The sequence below is a fragment of the Electrophorus electricus genome, chromosome 1 (assembly GCF_013358815.1).
Source record: "Electrophorus electricus isolate fEleEle1 chromosome 1, fEleEle1.pri, whole genome shotgun sequence".
NCBI lineage: Eukaryota > Metazoa > Chordata > Actinopteri > Gymnotiformes > Gymnotidae > Electrophorus > Electrophorus electricus.
Genome location: NC_049535.1, coordinates 4,819,820 through 4,846,748, shown reverse-complemented (window position 1 = coordinate 4,846,748; position 26,929 = coordinate 4,819,820). Strand labels below are relative to the sequence as shown.

Below are 26,929 nucleotides of genomic sequence, written 5' to 3'. Positions count from 1 at the left end.
AATGCCGCGGGTTTGTGGAATTTGATCTGAACGGTGTCGTATAGGTTTTTGTGGTATTTGTGCAGTGGACATTATCTGTCATAGAGATTGTTGCTGCGTATGGGAATTTGTGATGCTGCCTAGTTTTGACTTTGACTTTGAGCTATCGTCTTTGCAATTTTTCTCTGTCTAGGTTTTTTTTTTTATCCTTTCTTTTTTGCGGGGGTATCCATGTGACTATATAAAAACACATACATATGACTTGCACAGCTCTGTAGGTACTGCTTTGTTGTGCCTGGGTACTCTCCTTTGTGTCTGCTTTACACAACATAGAAAATGAGGTGTGGTGTGACTGTCAGTTTAACCGGCAAATAGCCCGTTGTTTACCAACCATTTTTCTGGAGGGAAAAAAAAAAATTTCACCCTAGCATATAGAAGCCTTACCTTTGCTGACACCCCCCCCCCCCCCCCTCTCTCTCTCTCTCTCTCTCTCTCTCTCTCTCTCTCTCTCTCTCTCTCTCTCTCTCTCTGTCTCCAGGTACCTCCAGGAGGTGGGCTACACAGACACCATCCTGGATGTAAAGTCCCAGAGGGTAAAGGCACTGCTGGGTCTGGCTGGGGACAATGGTGGGCAGAGTGGCGGAGAGCACAGGCTTGAGCCCATGGTGAACGGCACGGAGCCTTCCTCGCTGAAGACCACCACCACCACCACCACCACCACCATGATGGGGTAAGGCAGAGGCAGACAGCAGCTCGGTCGTACAGCGTGACCTGCAGTAATCGGCGCTCGGATCTTGCGGACCTCACGCCGGTATTAAGGCGGAGAGAGATTGGGTTTCCAGCTTCTCAGGTGGCTCCTGTCCCTCACTGTGTGCTGGTGTTTCCGTCCTTTTGTTTTGCTCTTTCTCATTGGGCCAGTGCATGCCAGAGTTCTGGAGTGATGACGCTTATTGAGGATTGGGTTTTTTTGCCTTTATTTAGGATTTAAATGTGACCTATAAGGTTAGGGAGAAGTGACATTAGATCAGTTTCATTGATAAATACGGGTATTAGATGTCACTGGGTGATTGTGTTTAACTGTTTACTTTCTCTTACTCATCACAGGAAACCAGAAACATCAGACTCGGCAACAGTCTTGGAGGCCTTTAAGTTCATTGAGAGTGCAGCGGCTGAGTTCAGTGATGAGGATGATGATGAAGACAGTGAGGAGAGGGACAAGACCATCATCGACTTGGCAACGGTGCGTTCTTGCACACATACCTGCACATACGAGATGAGTAAACGAGTGCTCATCTTATCAACCCACCCAACCCTCCACTGCTCTTACTCTCCCCATCGCTCACTTACTCTTTCTTTCTCCATCTCTCTGACTCAACTGTCTATCTCCTTGTCTGTCTGTCTTTCTCTTGCAGATGGTAAGGAAGAAGGTGTCTGGGTCTCCCTCCTCCTCATCATCTGATCTGAGTGATGACCCAGACACTGAAGAGGCTCTGAAGGGCTTTGACTTCCTAGCCAGCAGCGAGGACATGGAGGCGTCCCCCGAGTCTCCCAGCACAGGAGATGCTGTCGACTGGGGTAAGCCCTGCCCTCACACTACTGACTGGGGCAAGCCCCACCTCTACAGTAAAGACTGGGGTAAGCCCTGCCCTCACACTACTGACTGGGGTAAGCCTTGCCCTCACACTACTGACTGGGGCAAGCCCCACCTCTACAGTAAAGACTGGGGTAAGCCCTGCCCTCACACTACTGACTGGGGCAAGCCCCACCTCTACAGTACAGACTGGGGTAAGCCCTGCCCTCACACTACTGACTGGGGCAAGCCCCACCTCTACAGTACAGACTGGGGTAAGCCCTGCCCTCACACTACTGACTGGGGCAAGCCCCACCTCTACAGTACAGACTGGGGTAAGCCCTGCCCCCACACTACTGACTCAGGCAAGCCCCACCCTTACAGTGCAGACTGGGCCACCCCGACCCACCCCGAGTGGCTGGTGTGAGCCCTGCCCCCACAGGACCAGCCTGCAGTCTAACTCTGCACACAGACTCGTGGGTAATGGAAGTTTTTGTTTCCCATGTTTCTTAGCTCATGTCTGTAAGTGCATTTTTAAAATGTCAAGATTATTCCGTAGTTTTAAGTTTGGTGTTCACACATGGAAGGATTAGTAGCTAATCTTATCTCTGTTCCCTAAGATGTCTCCCACAGCACCACGCACACGGGGCTCTGCACGCTTTCTGAAAGGCATGCATGTTTGAGCAGTCTTTACTTTTCAGGGTGGCTATAAGGTGATTAATGGGAGTCGGTCTGGAGTACACTGTGGCATCCAACCACATTAAGATCTGTTTCTGTGGTTAGTGCGGGCAGGTGTTCTGGGTGTGTGTCCCTCAGTCCTCCGCACTGGTGTGTTTGGACAACACGTCTTCTCATCGCCCGTCTGCCGGATAAGGCCCGGGAGCTGGTACCGAGCATGTAGTGTCTTCCAGAACAGGGGGGAAGGACCCGCACCTGATCAGACAGTCGCTGAAGGAGCCCGCACTTTCCTTTGACTAAGGCCAAGTCCATTGACTTCCTCCTGCTGAGGGCTAGGGTTCAGTAGTTCCGCGAGTACCGGAAGACAGCCGGGCTGGAATAATTCGCTTCTATATTAAAAACTGAAGGGGTCCACTATTACTTTTTGTTTTGTTTTTATTTTTACTATTTTCCACGAGCATGGCTTCGCCCAGACCAATGCAGGATCTGGAGGCTGTAACCGAAGGCTCCTGAAGGATGTGCGCATCAATGACGAGCCCTGCCAGAGGTCACACCAAATTCCCAGCTGAACATTGTCTTCCTCCGTCTCCGTGTAGATAAGGAGGAGCACAGTCCCATGTCGGAGGCCTGGGAGGTGGACCAGGGTCTGATCTCTAAACTGAAGGAGCAATACAGGAAGGAGCGCAAGGGCAAGAAGGGGGTGAAGAGTAAGTCCAACTGGGCCTGCGTCTCCTCTGGCTCCACGCCTGAGAACCAAACCGCAGCCACAGTTCCATTCAGTTACCTGCTCCTACCTCCATCACTCAATCTTTGTGTTTGTGACACTTTCATTTTGCTCCCAGGCCTGTGTGTGTCCGTGCGTCTGTGTGTGTCCGTGCGTCTGTGTGTGTCCGTGCGTCTGTGTGTGTCCGTGCGTCTGTGTGTGTCCGTGCGTCTGTGTGTGTCCGTGCGTGTGTGACACCACCATGCTAATGAAATATCTTGGTAGAGGCTGTTTCCTCCATCCATCTGTATACTCCGCTGAGCTGTCTCTCTCTCTCTCTCTCTCTCTCTCTCTCTCTCCTTTCCACTTGAATGTGTTCTAATCCCTCTTTCACTCCACCTCGATGTTAAATCAGCCATGCTCCAAATCAGCAGCCCAGCACCTTCTTTCCCTCACCGTTTCTATGCTTTTATTTCTATTCGTTGTGCTACCTTCGTTCTTTCTGTTTGCCTTCCTTTTAGGGCCCTGTGCTGGCTGGCCCTGGCTGACACTTTCCCTCCCTTCTGCTCCTGGTTTTGTTTTCACACAACTGTGCTTTAATGCTTAAATGCCTGCCATCGTCGCGTTTTCACTTTCTTCTTTGTCGACATTTGTGAGGGAGTTGGAGCTTTCAGACAAGGCTCAGCCTTGTGCTGGCTCCGCCCTGCCTAAGATGGACAGGGTCAAAGGTTGCCGTAAGCCTTGAGCAAAGGCTCTGCCAACCAACAACTCTGCCTCTTTTGGAATGCCTCTCCCTCTTAACTTCCTCCCCCTTATTGCTTTTCCCCTCTGAGTCTTTACTCATTTGCAGTGCCTTCATCTCATTCCTTCGCAAACCTCTGATAGGGGAAGTAATTTGCAAGACAACAGTTTTCTGAAGTAAAGTCAATAAAAAAGATTTTCTCTCTCTCTCTCTCTCTCTCTCTCTCTCTCTCTCTCTCTCTCTCTCTCTCTCTCTCTCTCTCTTTCTCTCTGTCTTTCGTGCTCTACCTCATGTCGCAGGGCCAAACAGGTCCAAGCTCCAGGACATGCTGGCTAACCTGCGCGATGCAGAGGACCTGCCCTCTATGCAGCCCTCAGTAGCGCCCCCCTGCCAGACCCAGCCTGCCCCGGCTCAACGAGCATGACCTTACCCGGGCTGATGAAGGTATAGTCCTCCTGGATCACCTCCTCCATCTCCACTGCCTGTGGCTCGCTATCTCTCTCTCTCTCTCACCCACACAAACACAAACTAATGTTTAGGGGTTAAGTCGACATAGCTTAATTAATTAGTTTTATATCACACATTCATCTGATATTACTTTTTTAACATCATCGGGATCAACTGATCAACATGAGTGAAAGTGTGTGTGTGTGTGTGTGTGTGTGTGTGTGTGTGTTGCGTTGCAGTGGAAGCCCTCACCTTCCCCCCCTCCTCGGGTAAATCGTTCATAATGGGTGCAGATGAGGCGCTGGAGACAGAGCTTGGCCTGGGGGAACTCGCAGGGCTCACAGTGGCCAACGAAGCAGAGAGTCTGGCCTATGATGTGAATACTGCCCCTCACTACACCCCCCAGCACCCCCACCTCACCTCCACACAACTCCTGCAGGGCTTAACACAGTTCTTCACTTCAGCCTTCATGGACTTAAATCAACCCATAATCTATTGTTTTTGCATGTCTAAATGCCAAATAAATAAGGATTAAATGGCTCAGAAATGCTGAGGTCTAGAGTGAACAGGCAGATCTATACCACAGTGACATCTGCTTCCTTTAGAAATGCCAATAAACAGGCTTTTAACTGTGTTTGCTTCCTTTCTACACACGCATGCACATGCACACATAATGAGGGTTAATTAGGACTGGGAGGTCTTCTCAGTCATTAAATGTGTCAGATGACTCCTTCAGCTGCGTTTATGTGACATGTAATTTTCTGTATTCTTATTAAACATGTAAACGATTATTCTTATTAAACATTTATAAACGAAGTGCTTTTATAAAATGACTTTGCTCTTAAAGGGCCACGGTCACTTTTTTTTAGTCACAGTCACTTTTTATTTGTCAGATCACCAATAACAAAGATGTGCTGAGGAAGACATGGAACCCCAAGTTTACTCTGAGGAGCCATTTTGACTCCATCCGTGGCTTGGCCTTCCACCCAGTGGAGCCGGTGCTGGTCACAGCGTCTGAGGACCACACACTGAAAATGTGGAACCTGCAGAAGACGGCCCCTGCCAAGAAGTACGGTTCACTCGCCGGCCTAAAGCCCCCTGGCCCTCTACCTGCTCTGCTCATTAAAATTGCCGTATGTGTACAGATGAAGTCATTCTTTCTCCCTCCACCCCCAGGTGCGCTGCCCTCGACGTGGAGCCGATTTACACATTCAGAGGGCACAGGTGAGTGTGTAAGGAGACTATGCACTGAACATACTACTACTGAACTTTCTATTGCAACTACTGAACATTCTACTATTACTACTAATGTAACTGCTACTACTATTCTTAATACTATTACTACTATTACTATTACTGCTTCCACCAGTACTACTACTAGAACAACTTTATTTATATAGCACTTTTCAAAAAGAAGGTTTACAAATCATGCCTAGCGCTCAAAATGCCTGAAGTGCCCTGTCCTTTACCAGCTGGACACAGGAGCATTCTGGAACAGTGGGTAGGGGTTCCATGCCACAAGGTCAAATCCCGGGTCAAGTCCCAGGTGTCACTCAGAGAGCTGCATCTCTGCCTCTCCCAAGTGTTGTTCTCATGGAACAGTTGAAACATGTAATTACGTATCACTGTAAGGGTAGCTGCTTAGGCTTCCAGTTGTGAATCGTCGTAGAAACGGTAGTGCGCTGGTGTTTTGTGTGTGTGTGTTGGTGGGTTGCTGAGGTAAACCCTTTCTTCTTCTCTCCATAGAGGAGCGGTTCTGTGTGTGGTAATGAGCAGCACTGGGGAACAGTGCTTCAGTGGCGGGGTGGATGGAACCATTCAGAGCTGGAACACTCCTAACCCCAACATTGACCCCTATGACTCTTATGGTAGATTCTAAGTTCCTTGCACTTCAGTATTGACCGTATGAATCTGTTGAGTGGCATTAATCCACTCAGATATCAGATTCTGATTATTGTTTTGTTCTTCTGAGACTTATCAAAACCTTTGTCGTTTTTGCTCATCGCCGTTTTAACACACCCCCCTAATCCCCCACCCGCTGGCTGAAATAGAACCCTCTGTGCTGAGGGGGGCGCTGTGTGGTCACTCTGATGCTGTGTGGGGCGTGGCGTATAGCTCCGCCCACCACCGCCTGCTGTCCTGCTCAGCGGACGGGACTGTACGGCTGTGGAATGCTGCAGACACCTCCCCTGCCCTGGCTGTCTTCAATGAGGATAAAGGTAACGCAGCACACAAGCCTCAAGCTCCTCTCTGTCATAACACACATGTGAAAGGGCCTCAGTAACGAAATCCCCATTCTTTAAAGAACCGAATGTGAATAGTTTCTGCAGTTCATTGGTGTTTATTAGTGGTCAACCGATGTGAATTTTTTTAAGTATTGATGCCTATATTTAGAGAGCAGGTCGACTGATGGCTGATGTATAAAGCGCATATCACAACACTAAAATAATTGAATTAATAATAATAACAATGAGACACAAAATTGCTGAACTGAAATGAACGTTTAATTAATTATAAATGGTTATTACATGGTTATTGTCTGCACTGTCTGTGTCTGCAGGCCACTTATTTTAAATCATAAAAAAAAAAAAAGAAACATCGTAAATAAATGTCCACAGGTAATTAATAAAAAAAAAACAAAAAAAAAACACAGAGTGTATGAGAGTTATAGTACAGGGTTCTAACTAACCTTCTCTCCACCTTCCCAGAACTGTCCAGAAGCATGTTTTTGTATGCTTGTTTAGGTTTGTTGACCGATTCGGTTACAAGCAAAGATAATCTAAGCAATTAAACAAAGTTGGGGGTGGGGGGTGTTTATTCGCATTTTCTAACTAAATTATCTAATTATTGAAGTTTTACTTTTTTTTTTTTCCCTCATGAAATGTTACATCCTGCATTGGCATGCACTATTTCACAGCAGCCACAGAAGTCGACCCGTAGAATGGTGTAAAGGACACAAGGGGGCGCTCTAACTGCACCACAGCAGCCAGACTAACAGGGTTGCCTGCATTGTGCTTGTCGGCAATTTTTAGATTGTAGGCCTCATGAACGCAGGCGTCAACCAAGGCTGATCATCTCAAAATGGCATTAATCAGCCTGATTAAACCACTGTTGTTTATTACATGCGCCATTTTTGTGCGTGTGTGTTTGTGTTCCTTGTAGACCTGGGTATCCCTTCCTCTGTCGACCTGGTGTGCAGTGAGCCTGCTCACATGGTGACGGCCTTCTGTAACGGCAGGTCAGCTGTCTATAACATGGAGACCCAGCAGCAGGTGCTAGAGCTGGAGTCGCAGGACGCCGGAGAGCCAGGTACGCACAGCCATCACCCACTGACCACGCCTCCAGCCGCCGTCCCCCTGACAACGTCTCAGCTGCCCTGAAACCCACAAGTTGGCTCGGCTTTGGCTCTCAGTTCTTGATTTCCAGTTGTTCTGAAATTATGACAAATGTGGATTCCCGTTATCAGCTGACTCTCATCAGCTGTTTTACCGCCGTAGTTCAGAGAATGCCCATGGGGCCAGCCAGCAGATGGGAATAAATCCCGCACAGGCTAGCTGTGGCAGAAAAACCTGCCCCCTCATCCAGAGAAAGGCCATGGGGAGGTTCTCTCTGTTATCTGGGTTTTCTCACTGTGTTTCTGACCACTGAAACCAAAAATGTAAGTGATGATAGAAAATGTGTGAAGAGGTAGCGGGTTTTGTTTTTGTTTTTTTTTTTCTTTCTTTTTTTTTCTTTTTTTTTTCTTTTTTTTTCCCAAAAATTGCAATTCTCTGGGTTTATAGCAGAATATAGTCTCCTTAAAAATAGCTTACAAATTATTGCTAAACATAGTCTTGATAAAAAATTTGATTTATTTATCAGTTTGTTTTTTGGTTTGGCCTTTTTTCTTTCTTCGATTGTACATTTGTACTACTGCACACACCTGCGTAATATGCCAGCAGTTAGTGGAACCCTTAAATGCCCAGTGTCAATTCACCTTTGTGTCCTTGTTTTTGAGTAGAGACTGACAAACCTTGCATCTTTTACCAAGATGTTCAGTATGTGGTATCCAGCTGTGTTTGTATGCGTCACTCCTCAGATGCCCCTCGTCACATCAACAAAGTGCTTAGTCACCCAACGCTGCCCATCACCATTACAGCCCAGGAGGACCGACACATCCGTTTCTACGACAACAACACAGGTACCGCCTGGCCATTGGGTCTTTGCAAGCATGTTGTGAAACCATGACCAGCGCAGGATAACTCAAGAGGATGTGGCAGTGTGTCTGTCCCTCTGTCTCTTCACCAGTTAATATGATTTACAAGAAATGATTCAACATGTGGACATGCTCTCTCTTTCTGTTGATAAGTGGACTCGTGAGTCAAGTGTGAGAATGTGTGACTCTGAAGTCTAGCTAAATATTCAAGACCAGGAGTTTCTCCTTAGAACAAACCCATAGTGCTCAGATAGAGACAAAATAATTATTTCTTATATTAGTTAAAACTCCATTCCCTGTAACTCTGTCTGATTAAAATAAAAGACTAGAATTATAAATATAATAGACTAGAAGTCTGACAGGCCAGGACATTGTGCTACACCTTTAATACCACACTCATGCCATTACGAAAAAGTTTACTTCTTAAGATATTTGTGTCAAAATGCCATTTGTTATGGTTGTGTTAAGGCAAACTGATTCACTCCATGGTGGCGCACCTGGACGCCGTGACCAGTTTAGCGGTGGACCCCAATGGCCTCTACCTGATGTCTGGAAGTAAGTTGGGCTGTCCCTGCCCTTGTTTCACAGGGAGGTGAACCATGTTTGGCATAGAGCCTGTTGGCATCTTTTCATATCCCACATCAGGATGGTAAGTGAACAGTCTCTCTCTCTCAAAGGTCACGACTGCTCCATCCGTCTGTGGAACATGGAGAGCAAGACATGCATCCAGGAGTTCACGGCTCACCGCAAGAAGTTTGAAGAGTCCATCCACGACGTGGCGTTCCACCCCACCAAGTGCTACATCGGCAGCGCCGGAGCCGACGCCCTCGCCAAAGTCTTCGTATGACCTCTGACCTTCTGCTTCTGTGGACCTCTGGCCTTGAGGCCCGGACATGGACCTGAACCCAATGGGTGGGAGACCCCTTTTAGATCAGACCGAGGCCTCTCTTGGTGACTCGCAAGGCAGAGCTGTTTGGTTTGGAACTAGTGGTGATGGTGCGGTTTAAGAAGCCTTGCTCAGCGGACCTAGCTCCGGCCCTCCCTTGCGTGAACCCCTGGCTGAAATCCGTAACCCCTCATCCGGGCAGGCCTGGGTGTGTGACGTGGGCAGGGACGTCCGGCTATAGAAGCCTAGAGCAGCAGCAGCAGCAGCAGCAGCTGTAATTTGCTGAGAGCGCCACTAGGAGGCTCTAAAGTTCATCCCCCGCACCCCTCCACTGACTCCCAGCTCAGCCTCCTATGCCTGTCTCACCTCAGCCCCCAGCCTCATCCGAGTGTCTCACCTCCTCTCGTTTTAAACTGGTCAATGACTACGTGCCTTTGCGTCCAAACAAGGTCTCTGAGTTAGCTTTCAGATTTCAGTTGGGTTCGGACTTGACGAAACCATCCTCCTCTGCTTAACCAGCAAACACCATTCCACTGCTATTTAGTTTTATTTGACAATGTGGTGTTTTGATGGCTTATTCCCAAAACCTGTACAGCCCACTGTGTGATGGGAGAATCCATAACGGATTCAGATTCACTTGCGCTAAAGTTGCTCAAAGCACCCAAGCTTAAAAGGTCAGAAATGTCTGAATTGGAGAAATTATTTTATCCCATGTTTTCTGTCACATTTTCTAAATTTTTTCTTTCTTTCTCTTCCACCATCCACTCAGTACTCTCTTCAAAAGGCATATTTAAATGGGTTCTCTGGAATAGAGTTTGATATATATTTTTTAATACATCTTAAGTAGATGTTATCCATGGTTCCGTTATAGAACAACCAGGATTAGAGTTGTACATAGTATTAAAGTAAATTATTTATTGGTGGAACCATTACCAAAATTCTCTGTGGCTTTACATCTAATTACAATTGACTTTTTTATTGTACTGCATTTACTCTTTAATTTCTTAAGCACCTTTAACAAGCTAGTAATCCCCCAAAACTGTCAGTTGTAACTGTTGCATAGTTTCTATTCAGTATTTCTTGGAAGCATTAGGTCTTGATATCTAAGCTCGTTTTAGAAACGTAGTTCTCAGTTCTAAACATGTACTGTTCTCCTTCCTAAAGAGAACAGGTATCTGATCCAATAGAGTTGTATATTTTGTGCAATGGCTACAGTATAATACTTTTCCCTTTTTTGTATGTTTGTTTTTTTGTTTTGTTTTTATTTTTATGCTACTGGGGAGTTTTGTACATGGAGTAGCTAAGACACTTTCACTGTCGTGTGATGCCAACAATGTAATGTTCCAACAAACTTAGGGAAAACAAGTGGTGAAGTCCAATGAAATCTGTCGTCATGTGATTTTAAATTGCCTAGATTTAGATATAGCTATATGGATGATGCGTGTCGTGTTCTGCATTCAGAGATGATGCACAAGCAAGGTCTGAAATTAGACTGACCGTCTCAAAGTGTATTTGAACCAACTTTGGACAAGCTGGACACAAACTGCCGCAATTCGACATACCCTTTTAAAGTGTTTTAAGGGATGATTTTACAGCTTGGTTTCTACTGTTTTAAAAAAAAAAAATCTTTCCTTCTGTTTATTTATAGATTTGTTTTCGTTTGGGTTGGGTTCTTTTTCTAGCCAAATGTTTGCCCATTGTTAGGACAGACGTGCAGCCTGTATGGGACTCTGTGAAAGGACATGAGGATTGTACAAGACGCTGTGTGTTGCTGGGGGGTCTGACCCTCGATAGAGGTCAGAGATTAGGAAATGGTGCAAGCCAGAGAACAGACACAAATATCTCAACATTTTACACATACTGCTACGCTCTTGTTTTTGATTATATGACCTTCCAGAACAAATACTAGTATTTCTATTTACTTAACATGCATTTGGTGACAGGTTGCAAATGAATCGTAACCAAGATTTGCTGCAGGTTGATACTTTAAAAGGGTTTGTTGGTTGGTTTGTTTTCCTTTGTATTTTTTTCTGTGATTACTTGAAATACTTTAGGAGTGTGTCTCTGGGGGTGCCTCTGAAGGGTTGACCATATGCCAGTCTCATCAAGAATTACATGCCTTTTTAAGTGATGATGATGGGGGCATTACAAAGCAAAAGGAAAGTAAGTATGTGTGTGTGTGTGTGTGTGTGTGTGTGTGTGTGTGTGTGTGTGTGTGTGTGTGTCATACTGGTAAATATGCTTTTTTTTTCTGGTGCATATTTGTAGAAAGATGAGAGAAAATCAGTATGTATAATCTTTGACTATTTACAAAAAAAAGCTATTTATGAATACAGTATAGTGTATATTAAACTGCAGAAGGCTAACAAATGTGACCCAGTGATGTGTGCTTTTAATGGTAAACAGGACAACACTGACATTTCAGCAAATGTACCGTAGCTTCATTCGTTTAACATGTGATGAATGCTTATAGACACTTCTGACATTAATCAGCAATAATGACCAGAGTGGTATAGGTATAATAATACAGGGCTGGAAACTCAGATTTCATGTGCAGATCATTAGATTGGGAACCAACTGATATGCCAAGTTAAATTCTGTAAGGTACCTCAGATACTTTTATTTCTACCTTTTATGATGCTACATTAAGGTTTACTTGATGTACAAATATGTTCCATTTTGCCCCCAGAGCCCTTGTGTGCCATTCATATTAGCTGGAGAGAAATTCTGCTCAGCCAAATGTCCCTGCCTCCTTTGTCTGCACATACTGTATTTGTTGTATTTATTTCATGTCCAACTAATGAAACGGTTGTTTGTCAGATGTCCGAGTTGTCCTACAGTGCCCCCTGCTGGTCAGAGATGGGAACTAACTAGCTGACTCGGCCTATAAAGGGTTAGAGTGACAGCTATACAATAACAAACAGGCTCATAATGTTGAGCGCGCTTTTGTCTATAAACAACAGTGTCTTTCAGACAATAGGATGACTGAGTAGAACTTTGACCACCGATTAAAATTTAGCATGAGCTCTAGCCTTGGTCACAGCTACAGTGCATTGTTCTGTTATTCAGCCCAGTTACTCAGAGAGAGAAAATATATAGACCGTTATTTTCAGGGTATTGTGTTTAGGGAACACCAACAACCCTCTGAGCACCATGACAAAGAGTGGTTTGCGCCAACATCACAGGTGTCCTGGAAAGTAAACTGCTGTTTCATGTAACAGCTGAAATATGAGCACGTGCTGGAATATGTGATTTTAGTCTGTAAAGAATCAGCATTGTAGTTCTAACTCATGGCTGTATAGAGAGAGAGAGTATTGAAGATCATATAGATTGGATAAATATGTTAATTCTCTTGTATATACTTTATTATTAATATTAGAAATTATTCTTTTTAATGTTGTATTTTCCTTTTTTTGTTTCAGGGTTTTTTTCCAGATGGAAAACATTTATCAATATAATACAATAATAAAAGACAATGTTGTATTTCACATTGGTGTAGACTTAAACAATACACATAAGTAAATTTGTTGTTTTGGTCTTTTTATATTGGGTATCGGATACATTCTGTAATCTTTATTACGGAATATATCCCGGTTGTCGTGTCATGGATCATTCAGCAAACTCTCTTGAATGTATTTATTTATTTATTTACGATGATAACTACAAACGAACGTTAAGTAATGTTTTCTTCAGTGATTTTAAAACGTTTGTAGAAACTACGATGCTGCTCTTTTCCAAATAGCTATCATTGAAGTCAACCGCGCAATCCGATTTATCGTGCTTTTTTATACTCTCGGAACATATCTGCATATACGATAGCATGAAGCCTAATTAATGTGGTTGGGACTGCAGTGGGGTGTTCCTCCCATCAGAGGAGTTCTCCGCTTTATGTGACGTCGGCTGGCCTGGGACCAAGCTGGGAGGAAAGGTGCATTCGTTGCGTTTGAAAAATTATCATGAACACAAGCAGCGCAAACTCAAGTGCTTTCACTAAGAAGCAAAACCATGACTGGCTGTTTTAAAAGATACGTCCCCGTGAGAGAAGGAGCAATCAAAAACTTCTACTCTAGTAATGCTAAAGCCCAGGCGGCATGTACTCTACGTTCACAGATATTTTTACTTGTATAACAATCGCAGCTGTACTTCAAAGTACATTGCATACAGAATAAAGTATATTGCATAAAGAATAATAACATAAAGCACGGAAAAGGTTTGGGGGAAAAGAAGTCAAATACATTTCCAGTGTTGCTTTTAAGATCATAATAAGATATCAGAAATGTTTTCAGATTAGATATTACAACGTCTGTTTTGGGCACAGTTTCATCTGAGCGTAACATAGTAGCTAAAAGCTGTGAATTCGAGTATTATGTTCACGTTGTACTGGTTAGAATTATAGCAGCAGAAATTAAGTCTAAAATTAAATCTAAGCTCTACATGTTTAATGTCAATGAGATCCATATGCGATTTAATGCAGATGCTACTTAAATCGTGACTGCATAGCTCCGGTCTCAACCCCTTCAGTCCCATTGCGACGTTTTCTGTTAACAACTGTCAGATTTTTAAAACAGTAGTGTTTTTGAGTATTTGATTGATAAATGGTAATTCTGAAATTCTGATATCTGGGCCTAGTGATTGTTCTAAATCTCTGCATGAATTATGGGCCCGCTTGGGTTTCTTCCATTGTAGTGTGCACCGTAATTGAATAGCCAGAAAGTAACAGTGCAAATTTGGAGCTTCTAACCCCCTATGAACCTTTGAATTCTGTTATGTGGTTTTAGTTTGATTCTAGGCGATTTTTTCCCACTAGTAGTTAGTGACAGTGAAGTCTAATGTTTCAGACCATGTTGTGAGTCACTGAGCATAGGTAATTAATTTTTTGGTAATATTGTCATTTTTATTGTAGCTATTTAACTTGAGAGAGGAGTTTTATTATTTTAACAGAGATCATTGCTTATTGTTTTGAGAAGCAGGTTGAATTTGAGTTTGGGTAGCTTTGAAAGCTGAGGGGAAGTTCTGATGCCCAGGTATGCAATATAATTGAGATTTAGGGAAATGGGTAAAATTTGGTAAGTTTTATTTTTGTGTATTCCTACCTATTGGAAGAATAGATTTTGACCAGTTGATATTTTTGATTATATATATATACACAGTTATGTGCAAAATAATAGGCGTCTAACATCACTAATGTATTTAATTACTGATTTTGGCAGAAAAGATAATACAATACAACAAAATAATACAAAAAAAATAATTCATGACTAGGTGTAGCTGAGCAATGGGCAACCAATAGACAGTCATGACATGCATGCTGCTAATTGGGTGTAATTGACTCATTTAATGAAAGGGGTGTGTTCAAATTAATAACAGTGTGGAGTACAATTAGTGAGTTCATTCATTCTATGAAGAAACGGGTGTCAATTATGGCCCTTAGTTAAAGAAGGAGGGCAGCAAATGTTGTACCTGCTGGTTTTAGCGCTTGCTCAGTGAGTAAAAGGGGTCATTCCAGACATTGTACTGAAGGAGAAAGAAGTTGATTGGAGAGGGGAAAACATAAAAGTACAGAAAATAATTGTCTGCTCAGCTAAAATGATCTCGAATGCTTTAAAATGGCAAACAAAACCCAAAACATGTGGTAGGAAAAGAAATCCTACCATCCTTGTAGATCATAGAATAACAAGAATGGCAAAGAAGCATCCAATGATCAGCTCCAGGGAAACCAAAGATCTTTAGTTGCCTGTGCGTACTGCAACAATCAGAAGATGCCTATGTGAATTCAAACTATTTGCAAACCCTCATAAAGTACCACTGCAGAAAAAAGACGTGTTGAAAAGGTTAGTTTGCCAAAGAACACATTAACTGGCCTAAAGAGAAGTGGTGCAACATTCTATGAACAGATGAGGGCAAGATTATTCTTACTGGGTCTAAAGGCCACAGTTTGTGAAACAACCCATAAACACTGAATTCAAGCCACAGTACTGTGAAGACTGTAAAACATGGAGTTGCAAGCATAATGGTTTGGTGATGTTTCTCATACTTCGGAGTCTGACCCATTTATCACATACCAGGCACTATAAACCAGTTTGAATATATCAAAATACTAGAAGAGGTCATGTTGCCTTATGCTGAAAAAGAAATGACCTTGAAACAGGTGTTTCAGCAGGACAACGACCCCAAACACAGCAGCAAGCAGGCTACATCCTGATTCCAGACAAGATGGATGGATGTTATGAAGTGGTCGGCCCAATCCCCAGACCGCAATCCCATTGAGAATTTGTGGAATGATATCAAAAATGCTGTTTTTGATGCAAAAGCCAAGGATGCAGAAGAACTGTGGAATGTAGTCAAGTCATCTTGGGCTAGAATATCTGTTCGCACGTGTCAGATGTTGGTTGACTCCATGCCACACAGATATAAAGCAGTTATCAGAAATAAAGGTTATACAACTAAATGTTAGTTCAGTGATCAACGGGGAAACCAAATCTGTAAACAACTTTGTTTATACTGTAAATATTCGAGTTTGTAAATGAAAATGAAGACCAAGCTATTTTTTTGAACAGCCTTTTTTTTTTTCATTTTCAGTTCTAAAATTGATATTTTGTGCATATTTACATTTGGAATTGAATGTGCAGTGCTCCCAGTGCCTTTGTGTATATGCTATTATGAGGATTAAGATTTTTCTCAGTTGTTTTAAACACAGTGCTGTATGTGTGTTATATTTATACACTCTGATCTTGAGGCTGATTAATTTGTAAAAAGATAAGAATGTTGTCCACATCTAAACTTGTGATCTGAGTTTGGTGTTTCTATTCCTTTTATGTTTATATTGTTTTATTTCTACAGCTAGTGTCGCAATCAAAACGCATGGGGGGAGAGCAAATACTCTTCCGAGCAATTTGCAATCTAAGATTTCCTCCCTCCCCCCCACTAGCCAGCAGAAAGGAACATGCAGATGCATGGAATGCTTCAAAACAAAAATAATGGTTTAGATACACAGCATGTTTCCTTGGAGATTTAGTCAGTCAGTCATTTTCATTATTTGATTTCAGCAAGACAAAATGAAACGGGTGATTCTTTATTTACAAAACCTCAAAAGATGAAAAGCTCAGTCAAGGCAAACTGCTCGCACCATAACATATAGGCTAGCGCCATCTACATAAAAAGACAACACCACCCCCCACCCCCCACCCCAAAAAAAGTAGGAATAAAATGATGCAGATGAAACCAAAATGCTCCTCAGATTTTCTCCCCCATTACCACCTCAGATTAGATCAGCCACTGGAAAAAAGAAAATGACAACGTAAAAGGTTTGACAGACATCAGAATACAGCTGAGTTTACAAAGAACACACATATTTTGTAGCAACATGCATGAAGTCAGCACGGGGCATGCAAATCGTTTTAAACGCAACCAGAAGGTGCCCAGTAACATACCATTCATTGGCATTTCATCAATCTGCGTTGAGTAGTACTGCTCAATGTCACGAAGGATACGGATGTCATCATTCTTCACAAAGTTGATGGCCACACCCTTGCGGCCGTAACGCCCTGATCGGCCAATTCTGCAGAGACAACAGAGAGGAGTCTTCACTCACTGTCTGTAGTACTGCATTAATGTTACAGTGTAATCTTTAAATGCAAAACACTAGTCATGTGTGATGCTCAAACTTCAGAAAAGGAACTACTCTCACATTTGTAGTATTTTACGCATCCTTCCAGAACTCATTTAAGTGTTTAAGACTTGTTTACTGTATGAAAGTCATAAAAGTGGGTCATCAGGCTAAGTAGCAATGGAAACTCATCTCAAAAAGGATTATGAGCAATTCACATGACCTACTTTTTTTTTTTAAGACCATATCCAGCTATTTACTTGCTGAAATTTGAACATCCATTTGTTTTTATGTGGATTACATATAATGGGTTTATATAATCCATTAAATATCATAGTTCTGCTCTTAGAAATCTGTCCTTGGGTGCAGACGTATTCATACCTGTGAATGTACAACTCTCTGTTGTTAGGCAGATCATAATTGATGATGAGGGATACTTGAGGCACATCTAGACCTCTGGCCCACACGTCTGTAGAGATCAGCACTCGGCTGCAGCAACACAAGTACAAAACGTCATAATATGCATACATGTAAAAACTGTCTACAGAAGACATGAAATTCGATGTTTTAAAACTACAGTCAATAAAATACAAAATGTATAATGCTACATAGTAAAATGTGCATGTTACAAAAACAAAGAAAAACAGGTGTAGAGGATAGTCATATGAGAACACAACCAAATATGCACAAATTACAAACATCTGCCTTTTATACCATCTATATTAAGCCCACAGTACAAAAGACGCTCAGATCATTAGGTTTGGGTTACCTGGCTCCAGATCGGAACTCTTTCATGATGGACTCTCTCTCCTTCTGTGGCATGTCTCCATGCATAGATGACACTGTGAAGTTTGCCTCTCTCATCTTTTCAGTTAGCCAGTCCACCTACAAAAATTTAAGCCACTAAATTAAGTCAGTGGTAACCCAAGAACACAACTGCGCTGTTAATTAGATGAGCAGAGACAGATTTAGAACATTACAGTTTTGCACCTACTTCACATACATGGAACAGAAAATGGCAGGATTCGACACAACTCGGTCTCTTCCCCCCACTTTTTTGCTTGTACTGACTGCTTTGGTGTCTGTGTGAGAGTGGGGTACTGACCTTCCGTTTGGTGTTGCAAAAGATGACAGCTTGCGTGATGGTGAGAGTATCATACAGGTCACAGAGTGTGTCAAACTTCCACTCTTCCCTCTCCACAGCCACAAAGAACTGCTTAATACCCTCCAGCGTCAACTCATCACTGTGAATGGGAGCAGGGAATTAAACCTCAACATTACCCAAGCAGAATTACATTAAAATCTAAGTAACACACTCAAAACAAACTATTAGTGTTCTGGAATTAGACAATGGAAGCACACATTTTCCCCTTACCGCTTCACCAGAATACGGATAGGGTCTGTCATGAATTTGTTTGTCATCTCCAGGATCTCGTGTGGCAGGGTGGCACTGATCAGAACCACCTGAGTTGCAGGAGGCAGGTACCGGTACACATCATAGATCTGCTCTTTAAAACCTATACACAGAGAGGAAATTGACAACTGGAAATAAAGAAAACATGACACCAGAGACCATCGTATTCTATACGACTGCGCTCTCAAGCCAACTGCCTGCCCGCCAGCCCCTTAATCTAGGGCTTTGTTATTTGATCAATTGCTTGTTTTTTTTAAAAGGACAAGTGTTCTTACCTTTGTTAAGCATTTCATCAGCTTCATCGAGAACCAGCATCTTAATTGCACGGGTCCTCAGACTTCTCCTGCGGATCATATCTGAGGGAGGAAGGGTAATACAATTTATACTCATCAACTTAGTGACAACATCCTAATGAAGAGCCCAAGACAAGCAAACTCACCAAACACTCTGCCAGGTGTTCCTGCTACCACGTGCTGCCCATAGTCCAGCTTCCGAATGTCTTCGCCCACGTTTGTGCCACCAATACAAGCATGGCACTGCACATTCATGTAGTCACCCAGAGCAAGAAGAACCTATAAAACAACAGATAAGTACAAGACAGTCCACAGTGAGACACTTGGGTAAGTCAAAAGGGGTAAGCACCAAATAATAGATGTATATTATATATTAGTATGATGTACATCTTTTTTTTTCTTTAATATTTACCTTTTGAATTTGTCCAGCCAGTTCTCTAGTTGGAGCCAAAATTAGGGCTTGGGTCTCACGAACCTTTTTTGGGGGATAAGGGAAAGAATTTGAAGCGAACAATTGATAAAACGTTGCATCCAAGTGCCATTTGTATAAGTTAGCAACTAAAATGAAGCAGTGTGCACATAAAGAAAGAAAAAATACGCTTAAATACCTGGATGTCCAGACACTGCAACACCGACACGCAAAATGTTGCCGTTTTACCAGTACCTGACTGCGACCTGAAGAGTTGAACAGGTCAGATTAGAAACTTTATCTGAAATAGGGATACCTCGCTCATGTCTAATTTAAACATGTCTAATCGCATTTTGTAAATAAAATCACTTGTAAAACAGCGGCATGGATTATAAGCAACAGAAAAACTTACTGAGCAATTACATCTCTCCCCTTTATTATTTGCTTGATGGCTCTTTGCTGGATTGCTGATGGCTTCTCAAAGCCTAAACAAAGAGCAGACTGTATCACAAATGATCAGATCACAGATGAACCCGTAAGCATCCATTCCTAAGGGCACATTCTGAAAACCTCACCTATAAGGACAAATTGCAGGGTATCACAGGTGCCAATGATCACAAAAATGATAGCGAGCCAACGCCAGGTAGCTGCGTCAAGCGGAAGCCAACGGAGCTACAGCGAGCTAATTAGCTCACATTAGCTTGCCATTGTATGCTACCTTCCTAGCTAGCAAGCAATTTTTTTTATAGAAAGCAAAACGCCTCCTTGCTGCAGCTTAATGGCATAACCATTTATTACACCAAAGCTACGTTTTACTAAGAATTAAAAGTTTGTTTTAGAATCCTGTGTTGGGTAAGTAGCTAGCTAGCGTGAGAGCGGGCCCAGATCCGCGGACTCTACCATAAGCGTAAATCCCACGGAGGAGATCCTCACGCAGGCCCATCGTGTCAAACGTCGGCGTAACGTCGACCTCTTCGCTAGTCTCAAACTCCACTTTGGTCATATCCTCCTCCTTCAGGAGTCGCTTTCTTCCACTTGCAGCAGCTGCGGCCATGGTTGTCGAGAATTAACGTATCTCCGTATAAAAAAAACCCAATAATGTTTTAAAAGAAATCACCAGTCCGTCCTAAACGCGGAGTCGCCTGAGAGGAAAAAAAAATGAACGCCGCGTGTCGCCGAAGTGACGCACAAAAAGCGCGCGATGGCGTCGGGCGTGACGCGCCTCGCGCCGGTGGTCAAACTGAGCCGGCTCATGACATAGGGGGCGTCGTTTATACAATACACAACCAAACTGGTGACAATGCAGAGATTTACCTATTTGTGTTTTAAATATATGTTACAATATATGCCTACTACTGGCCTTTCCGTACAAAAAAACAAGAATCCCACTGAAGCAGAAATTCAGTCTCCAACTAGCAGCTGTCATCAATGGTGGCCGCCAGCTATTCGCGCTGTTCGTCGCTAATGTTAATCAATAACAAAGCCCTCAAACATATTATTTTAATATTAACAATATTAAAAGCAACTGTTCGAATATCGCTTCACACTAAGTCAATACTATGAAGTAAATCAACGTCTTCTGTTATTTTATAATCATCAGGAGTCTGCGCATAGGTTATACATTTGGCGAATATCAAACACTGATTTTACTGTGGCCTGACAAAACACACAACAGTAACCAAGTTAAAATATTGTTACTAGATTCAAGCTACAACATATTACAATATTGTGTCTATGGGTAGCAAGGCTGGCAGCTGACAGTCACGATTTATTCCTCCATGTATTGGCATTTGCCAGTGTGAGTGGCAGGCCGTCACTGTCCGGTATTTCCTGCCAGGTGAAGATTGAATCCTCTCTGATTTTTCAGAAGGTAGGCCTGGGAGGTATCCTGCTTTTTATGGAAACTGAAAGTTGATACAAACACGCCCCTCCAAAATCGACCACTCAAGCATTTTCCTGTTCTCATCATAAATTGGGCATCTTACCCAGATCACTTTTTCATGCTTTAACACACAATGTGATTTCACCAGACATGGAGTTACCCTATTTTTATTTCACCTTTTAGGTAGAGTCTAGGCTGAGGAAACCAGCCCCGAAAACCTAGGATTTCCCAGCCTCTGAGACTGGGTTTGTTATTTACTACATCCAAAGTGGAAGGTCTGTGGTGCAGCACTACACTAAGGCCAGCCCACATTTCTGGGCTTCTCTAAGGACAGTGTGGGATTTGCTCAGGCAGGTGAGGTCTTAATCATAAAATAAAATGTACTGAAACATTACAATTAATAGAAACATCAGTTTTTGTATGACTGTACTGGTATCTGCAACAAAAATGATTTTAACTTGTGTAGTTTCACATAAAAGTGGCTAAATATTAGGTTTCCTCATTTTTTTGTACATCAAAGGCTTTAAGATGATAATTTTGATGTTTGCAGTATAATTGGCCCAAAAAACACTTCAAATCCTGTGGTGGTATGATGTCTAGCCACCAGTGAATACTGTATGCTCCCTTCAACATTGTAAATTAACATTGCCCAGTCTCCCATTATGTAAATCACACTATCCATACTTGCCTTGAGAAAATGCTTTAGTATCAGTAGCATAGAACCTATCCCAGCTTGTGCCAAGTGTTGTAGTTTGCATCATTAACTAGTTTTTGGCCATTGTTAATTTACTTTTGCACCACAAGTTTCAATTACTATGAGTTATTGAATTTTGTTAATTTTCGATTGTCATCTTGGAGGCATTACCTCTGAATGGACAAGTGTTCAAACAAATAAACATCTAAACGTCTTTCGAGTGTGCAAGAAAGCTTGCTGGTTCCCTTCAGGTGAATATGAATACGTCAGCACTGTGCACAGCACGTGTCCACCTACCTCACCCACCTTTTTGTAGGTATGGACCTTCACTCACAAATTGAAGAGAAAACTTAATTTGTGCACACTTTGCTTTAGTATTGGAAAAACCTTATACAATTATCCAATTTCACCAGATTACTGTGTGAATAGGACCCTATTGTCTTGTCACAAGAAATCTGATCCTTTTCAGTTTTTGTTCACAGTAAAAAGATGATTAAAAACTCAAAGGCAGAATCCCGCTCAAGACTTAAAATTTATTGTGAGATGTTTCAGTGAGTCACACAATAAACGCAGAGTCTCAGACATAGAAGTTAACCTGTACAAAAACAAAGTCCCAGTCTACTGGTCTTTCATCTCCTTCAGTCTCTTGATGGCAGACTTGACTGTTACAGCAGATGTCGTGCTGTGAAAGAGAGAAATGTTAGTAAAGTTTTGGTATACATAGAGGTGTGTGTATACAATCAGGATCAGCATCTAATTTTCTCTGTAACCACAGCAGATCCTTACTTGTATGTCCAAGCACCTCCCGCTACAGTCTTCATGCAGGACCCACAGTGCCAAATGCCAACAGCTCTCCTTTTCATCTTTGTCTGAAGGTACACAACCATCAGCAACACCATTACAGATGTAACCGCATCCCAAGAACCATTTAATGGCTCTTTGTTTAGATAAAAACAGCAGTTAGTAACTAATGCCTGATCAGTGAAAAACCTGAAAGGAACACTAATCTTATGACGTACTGAAAAACAAGTGTGCAACAGGACACATCAACACTGCATTCTCAAATCCATACTTTTGCTGCATGTGCAGACAGACATTTGTTACCACACATTGCTTCAAATTCAGACAGCACCTTTTCGACCTGAATGCACCTTACTACCCTACTAACCTGTGGTATTAAGAAAAAAACTTGATTCACAATTTTAAAGTCTACGTGGGACCAGTACAAAATGCTTTTTGTCCCAATAATACTGCCATTGTAACTAGCAACTATTAGAAAATCCACTTGATCATTCCATTCCAAGAACGAATCCTCAGTCCCTCCCACCACAAGTAAATTCAATCAAGACTGGAGGTCTTCCACACAAACCATACCCCGATTAAAGCCTGTTATTGTGCATGTATTTAACCAAGCATGTGTCTCGTACTCAACAAACACTCATTAGTCTCTTGTTACACTGTATCTGACAATCAAGCTTGCACTGGCTTGACCATTTGAATGCACAACACAAATGTGCATTAATACAAGTAATCATATGCAAAAACAAATCTGAAGCACACAGTGAAATGCACATTATGTGGTGTGGCCAGGAGAATATAAATCCCTCATCTCACAATTTTTATTTATTTATTTTTTTTACCATTTTTAGGAGAGGGTTTGATGCATCATGAAATCTCAAATTTTACCAGGCCTTGAATATTTTGGTAGGATATCACTTGAACGATTTATTTACAGAGTAGTGGAAAGTAGACAATACTGTACTTCTAGGTTCAGTACTTTTACCAATCATTTAATTTACATCAAATAATTTGCAAAAAATAGGAGTCCTGATTCCCAAAATATATGGCCTCCTTGAAAGAGATACATACAAACCACAGACCTGTATGCAGATTCATAACAGACTGGATTGCAAAGATGCACCTAATAGTGCACAACAATTTAAATAGAAACAAAAACATCTCAAATACAATATAGTGATTTTATGAAACAATCTAAAAAGTCAATAGTTAGCAAAGTTCCCTTATAAGTGCCAAAGTTATGGCCACTAAAGTGAATGCACCAAAGCCTATCTGAATGGCTTCTTAAAAGATTGCATTAAAAGGCCATAATCACAGACATGCCAATTTTACAGTGCAGCAGACACTCACAAATACACCCCCTTTGTGAACACTGGAACAACTTTTTGAGACATTATGAACAATAATTGTTCAAAACCACTGTGCTTTTAGGAAATCCACCTAAATGGGAACTCACCTTGCCACAGAAGGAGCAGGTATATTTTGCGTGCTGGGTGATTTCGATTTTCTTCACCATTTTCCTGAGGGAAGCACCATAACGGGTGCCGTACTTCCCCACAATCCCCACCTTCTTGGTGCGTTTGGCCTGCAGAAGCAAAAAGAGCCAACAATTCAAGTTTTTATATTTTCAAATAGCCGTTCACGGTCTCTTTATAGCTATTTCCGAAAGACGTCTCAAGTATAGTAAAGTGTGCAGCTAGCAAGCTACGTGCTGTCTGAACTGGCTTTTCTTGTCATTCTCTCCGAGCTCCTGTTGCGAACCTCTAAAAACCCAACTGGGATAAAATTAGACTCGGCACATCTGAATTCACTCAATAGCGATGCACCACAGCAGCGAACTATTGTCGCAAAATTATATATCTAACGCTAGAGGATACACCCCTAACCGCCTCTACTCCATGTCTGTAATCAAGAGCCGTAGTTAGCCAGCTAACCTAGTTAGTGATAGCTAGCTATGAAATCAGCAAAATGTTGTGATACGCAGCGCAATTTTTTGAAAAAATCCCAGCGCTAGTTTTCACCATGTGAACCCTTCGCTATAGATCATCTGCTGCCGTTGGATCGTCACAATATATTTCATTTCGCGGACTTCATCGTCCATAGGACACAAGCTCAGCTAAAAGCGACAACAATCTTTGGGGAACATTTCACGAAACAATCGTCATCTTTATTAGCAACTATCTGGATGAAAACCTTTCGTAGACTTTGAACAGCAGTACAATATATGCACATTAAGTATTTACAGTACAGACTGACCAGATTTAGGTGGATTGTTTTGCCGGTGTAAAGCAACTCACCATTTCAGCAGAAGAGGTGCGAAGCCAAAAGAGGGACGATAAAGTGCGCACGCGCGATTTACCATTCACGCACGCTTGCACTCTGGGATATCGGCGGACCAACTCCACAACTCACTCTCTCTCTCTTTCATTTAGGGCATTTAGCAGACGCTCTTATCCAGAGCGACTTACAAAAGTGCTTTGTCATTTACTCATAGAATATATCCAAGTACAGTAGGTTACAATCAAACATACCAATGAACTAGAATACTGTAGAATACAGAGATGAATGCTGATACCTAGAAGTACAAAATACATAAGGTCTATCTTAAACAATGATAAGTGCTATAAGTAATAAGTGCTAGAGCTTGTTAAACAATATAAACAATACCCTACAATAAGTACTAAATTAGTCAGTCAATATGGGAGCAGTGTCAGTTATCCTTTAAATATTCTGCAAATAGATGGGTCTTCAGTCTGCGTTTGAAGACTGCAAGGGACTCTGCTGTCCGGACAGCAAGTTGGAGTTCATTCCACCATCTTGGAGCCAAGACAGAAAATAGTCTCAATGCTTGTCATCCATGAGACCTGAAGCAAGGTATTTCAAGCTGAGCCGTACTTGAGGTTCGAAGTACTCGAGGTACAGATCGGGCTTTGACCATTGACCTCATGTATGAAGGGGCTGGTCCATTTTTGGCTTTGTAGGCAAGCATCAAGGTTTTAAATTTGATGCGTGCAGCTACAGGGAGCCAATGAAGGGAGCGCAGCAGTGGAGTAATGTGTGAACTTCAGAAGATTGAAGACCAGTCGTGCTGCTGCATTCTGGACAAGTTGTGGAGGTTTGATGGCTCTTAGAGGAAGACCAGCAAGTAGCGAGTTGCAGTAGTCTAGTTTTGAGATCTCAAGAGACTGCACAAGCACCTGGGTAGCTTGCTGCGAAAGAAAGGGTCGAATCCTTCGTATGTTACAAAGGAGGAATCTGCAAGACCAGGTTAGATTAAAAACATGAGTTTAGACCGACAACTGGTTGTCCAAAGTTATGCCCAGGCTACGGGCAGCTTCGGATGGTGATACCAGGGAGTTTTCAAAGGAAACAGTGAGGTCCTAATAAGGGTTGGGAGTACCTGGGATGACCAGAAGCTCAGTTTTACTGGGGTTGAGCTTCAAGTGGTGGGCTGTCACGCATGAAGCAATATCATCAAGCATGCCGAGATATGTCTGGAGACCTGCATGTCAGAGGGTGGAAAAGAAAGAAATAATTGAGTGTCATCGGCATAGCAGTGGTAGGAGAAAGCATGAGAAGATATGACATCACCATGAGAACAAATATACAAAGAGAAGAGAAGGGGGCCCAATACCCAATACTCTCTCTCTGTGTGTGTAGTAAAATCCACAGCTTTGCACAGCTGATGAAGGAGCTCTGAAACAATCTCTCTCTCTCTCTACATATATATATATATATATACACACACATTTTTTTTACATTTATTTATTTTACTTTGTAGTGGTATTTTTTCTGGCTCAGTTTCGCTGTGAATCCGTGTTAGTGTGGGGAAATCGAGCGATCCGAGCAACTTTGAACGTGCAATACCCAGAACGGTGTGATCGAGCGAAAACATCTGGTGAAAGGGCATCCTGTGGACATAAACGACTCACTGATGAAAGTGGCCAGAGGAGGATGTCAAAAATCGTTCTGACCAACAGGCGCTATACAGTCAAGTAAACGGCATCTGAACACAAAGCTGGTGCTGGAACTAACGTGTCCAAATGCACAACTATTACAGGGGCTATGGGCTATTACAGCGGACGATCAGTTCGAGTGTCACTGCTGCCTAAGGGAAACAAAGGCAACACTCCAGTGGGCAGAAGAACACAAACTTGACCCCGAACAGTGGAAAAACATCACCTACTCAGATGCATACGGATTTCTGTGGCACTATGCTGACGAGAGGGTCAGAATTTGACACAATCACAAGCCCTTCCTGCTGGGTGTCAACAATTCAGGTTGGTGGTGTGGAGAATGTTTTCTTTGCACACCCTGGGTCCTCCGATACACATGGCCGGGCGTTTGGACAGTAGGGCTTACCTAAGTGTTGTGGCTGACCAAGTTCATCCCTTTTTGGCAGCAGGATACTTTCATCAGAACAATGCAGCATGCCACACGGGCCATATGGTCGCCGAACACGACAGTGAGTTTTCATTGCTTCCTGGGCCTTCAGGTTCCACATCTTAATCCTACAGAGCATCTCTATGATAGGGCAGAACATGCTGTTCAGAGCACATCACTATCTAATTTGCAGCAACTGCGAGGAGCTATCCTGCCTGTATGGGCCAAGACTCCTGCAGAGCGATCTCCA

The 26,929-nt window shown here is 42.6% G+C and overlaps 3 protein-coding genes across 3 annotated transcripts in view; 1 reads left to right on the top strand and 2 right to left on the bottom strand.

Annotated features, from left to right (window-relative positions):
- Positions 1 to 11,575, top strand: part of strn (striatin, calmodulin binding protein) — a 32,007-nt gene extending 20,432 nt beyond the window's left edge. The window contains 15 exon segments of the mRNA XM_035527425.1: positions 518 to 709; positions 1,084 to 1,219; positions 1,392 to 1,554; positions 2,824 to 2,934; positions 3,972 to 4,054; positions 4,056 to 4,116; positions 4,359 to 4,495; positions 5,013 to 5,188; positions 5,296 to 5,343; positions 5,866 to 5,987; positions 6,171 to 6,338; positions 7,282 to 7,428; positions 8,198 to 8,299; positions 8,783 to 8,869; positions 8,992 to 11,575. Coding sequence (XP_035383318.1) covers positions 518 to 709; positions 1,084 to 1,219; positions 1,392 to 1,554; positions 2,824 to 2,934; positions 3,972 to 4,054; positions 4,056 to 4,116; positions 4,359 to 4,495; positions 5,013 to 5,188; positions 5,296 to 5,343; positions 5,866 to 5,987; positions 6,171 to 6,338; positions 7,282 to 7,428; positions 8,198 to 8,299; positions 8,783 to 8,869; positions 8,992 to 9,161 — 1,903 coding nt within the window. The 3' untranslated portion in view covers positions 9,162 to 11,575.
- A 4,681-nt stretch (positions 11,576 to 16,256) lies between these two features.
- Positions 16,257 to 20,107, bottom strand: eif4a3 (eukaryotic translation initiation factor 4A3). The gene is made up of 12 exons (XM_027024678.2): positions 19,823 to 20,107; positions 19,335 to 19,407; positions 19,122 to 19,188; positions 18,926 to 18,988; positions 18,660 to 18,792; positions 18,496 to 18,576; positions 18,182 to 18,323; positions 17,912 to 18,050; positions 17,576 to 17,691; positions 17,188 to 17,295; positions 16,631 to 16,758; positions 16,257 to 16,475 (listed from the first exon to the last, which is right to left on the bottom strand). Exons 1-12 carry the CDS (start codon positions 19,974 to 19,976, stop codon positions 16,459 to 16,461), a joined length of 1,221 nt encoding a protein of 406 aa, XP_026880479.1. The 5' UTR covers positions 19,977 to 20,107; the 3' UTR covers positions 16,257 to 16,458.
- Positions 20,108 to 22,011: 1,904 nt separating this feature from the next.
- Positions 22,012 to 26,800, bottom strand: rpl37a (ribosomal protein L37a). The gene is made up of 5 exons (XM_035533199.1): positions 26,610 to 26,800; positions 24,594 to 24,675; positions 23,753 to 23,881; positions 22,285 to 22,367; positions 22,012 to 22,180 (listed from the first exon to the last, which is right to left on the bottom strand). Exons 1-5 carry the CDS (start codon positions 26,798 to 26,800, stop codon positions 22,117 to 22,119), a joined length of 549 nt encoding a protein of 182 aa, XP_035389092.1. The 3' UTR covers positions 22,012 to 22,116.
- Positions 26,801 to 26,929: the final 129 nt, after the last annotated feature.

What these genes read in the sequence shown, in the direction of transcription:
- eif4a3 (XM_027024678.2), bottom strand. Translation starts at nt 19,976, where the DNA reads ATGGCCGCAGCTGCTGCAAGTGGAAGAAAGCGACTCCTGAAGGAGGAG. An exon ending in TGGCTGGACAAATTCAAAAG is followed by an intron (nt 18,793 to 18,925) that starts GTAAATATTAAA and finishes GTTGTTTTATAG; the next exon opens with GTTCTTCTTGCTCTGGGTGA. An exon ending in ATCCGTATTCTGGTGAAGCG is followed by an intron (nt 18,051 to 18,181) that starts GTAAGGGGAAAA and finishes TCCCATTCACAG; the next exon opens with TGATGAGTTGACGCTGGAGG.
- rpl37a (XM_035533199.1), bottom strand. Translation starts at nt 26,800, where the DNA reads ATGTGGAACCTGAAGGCCCAGGAAGCAATGAAAACTCACTGTCGTGTT. An exon ending in TGTGTATCGGAGGACCCAGG is followed by an intron (nt 24,676 to 26,609) that starts GTGTGCAAAGAA and finishes CCGATATCCCAG; the next exon opens with AGTGCAAGCGTGCGTGAATG. An exon ending in GGAGGTGCTTGGACATACAA is followed by an intron (nt 22,181 to 22,284) that starts GTAAGGATCTGC and finishes TCTCTTTCACAG; the next exon opens with CACGACATCTGCTGTAACAG.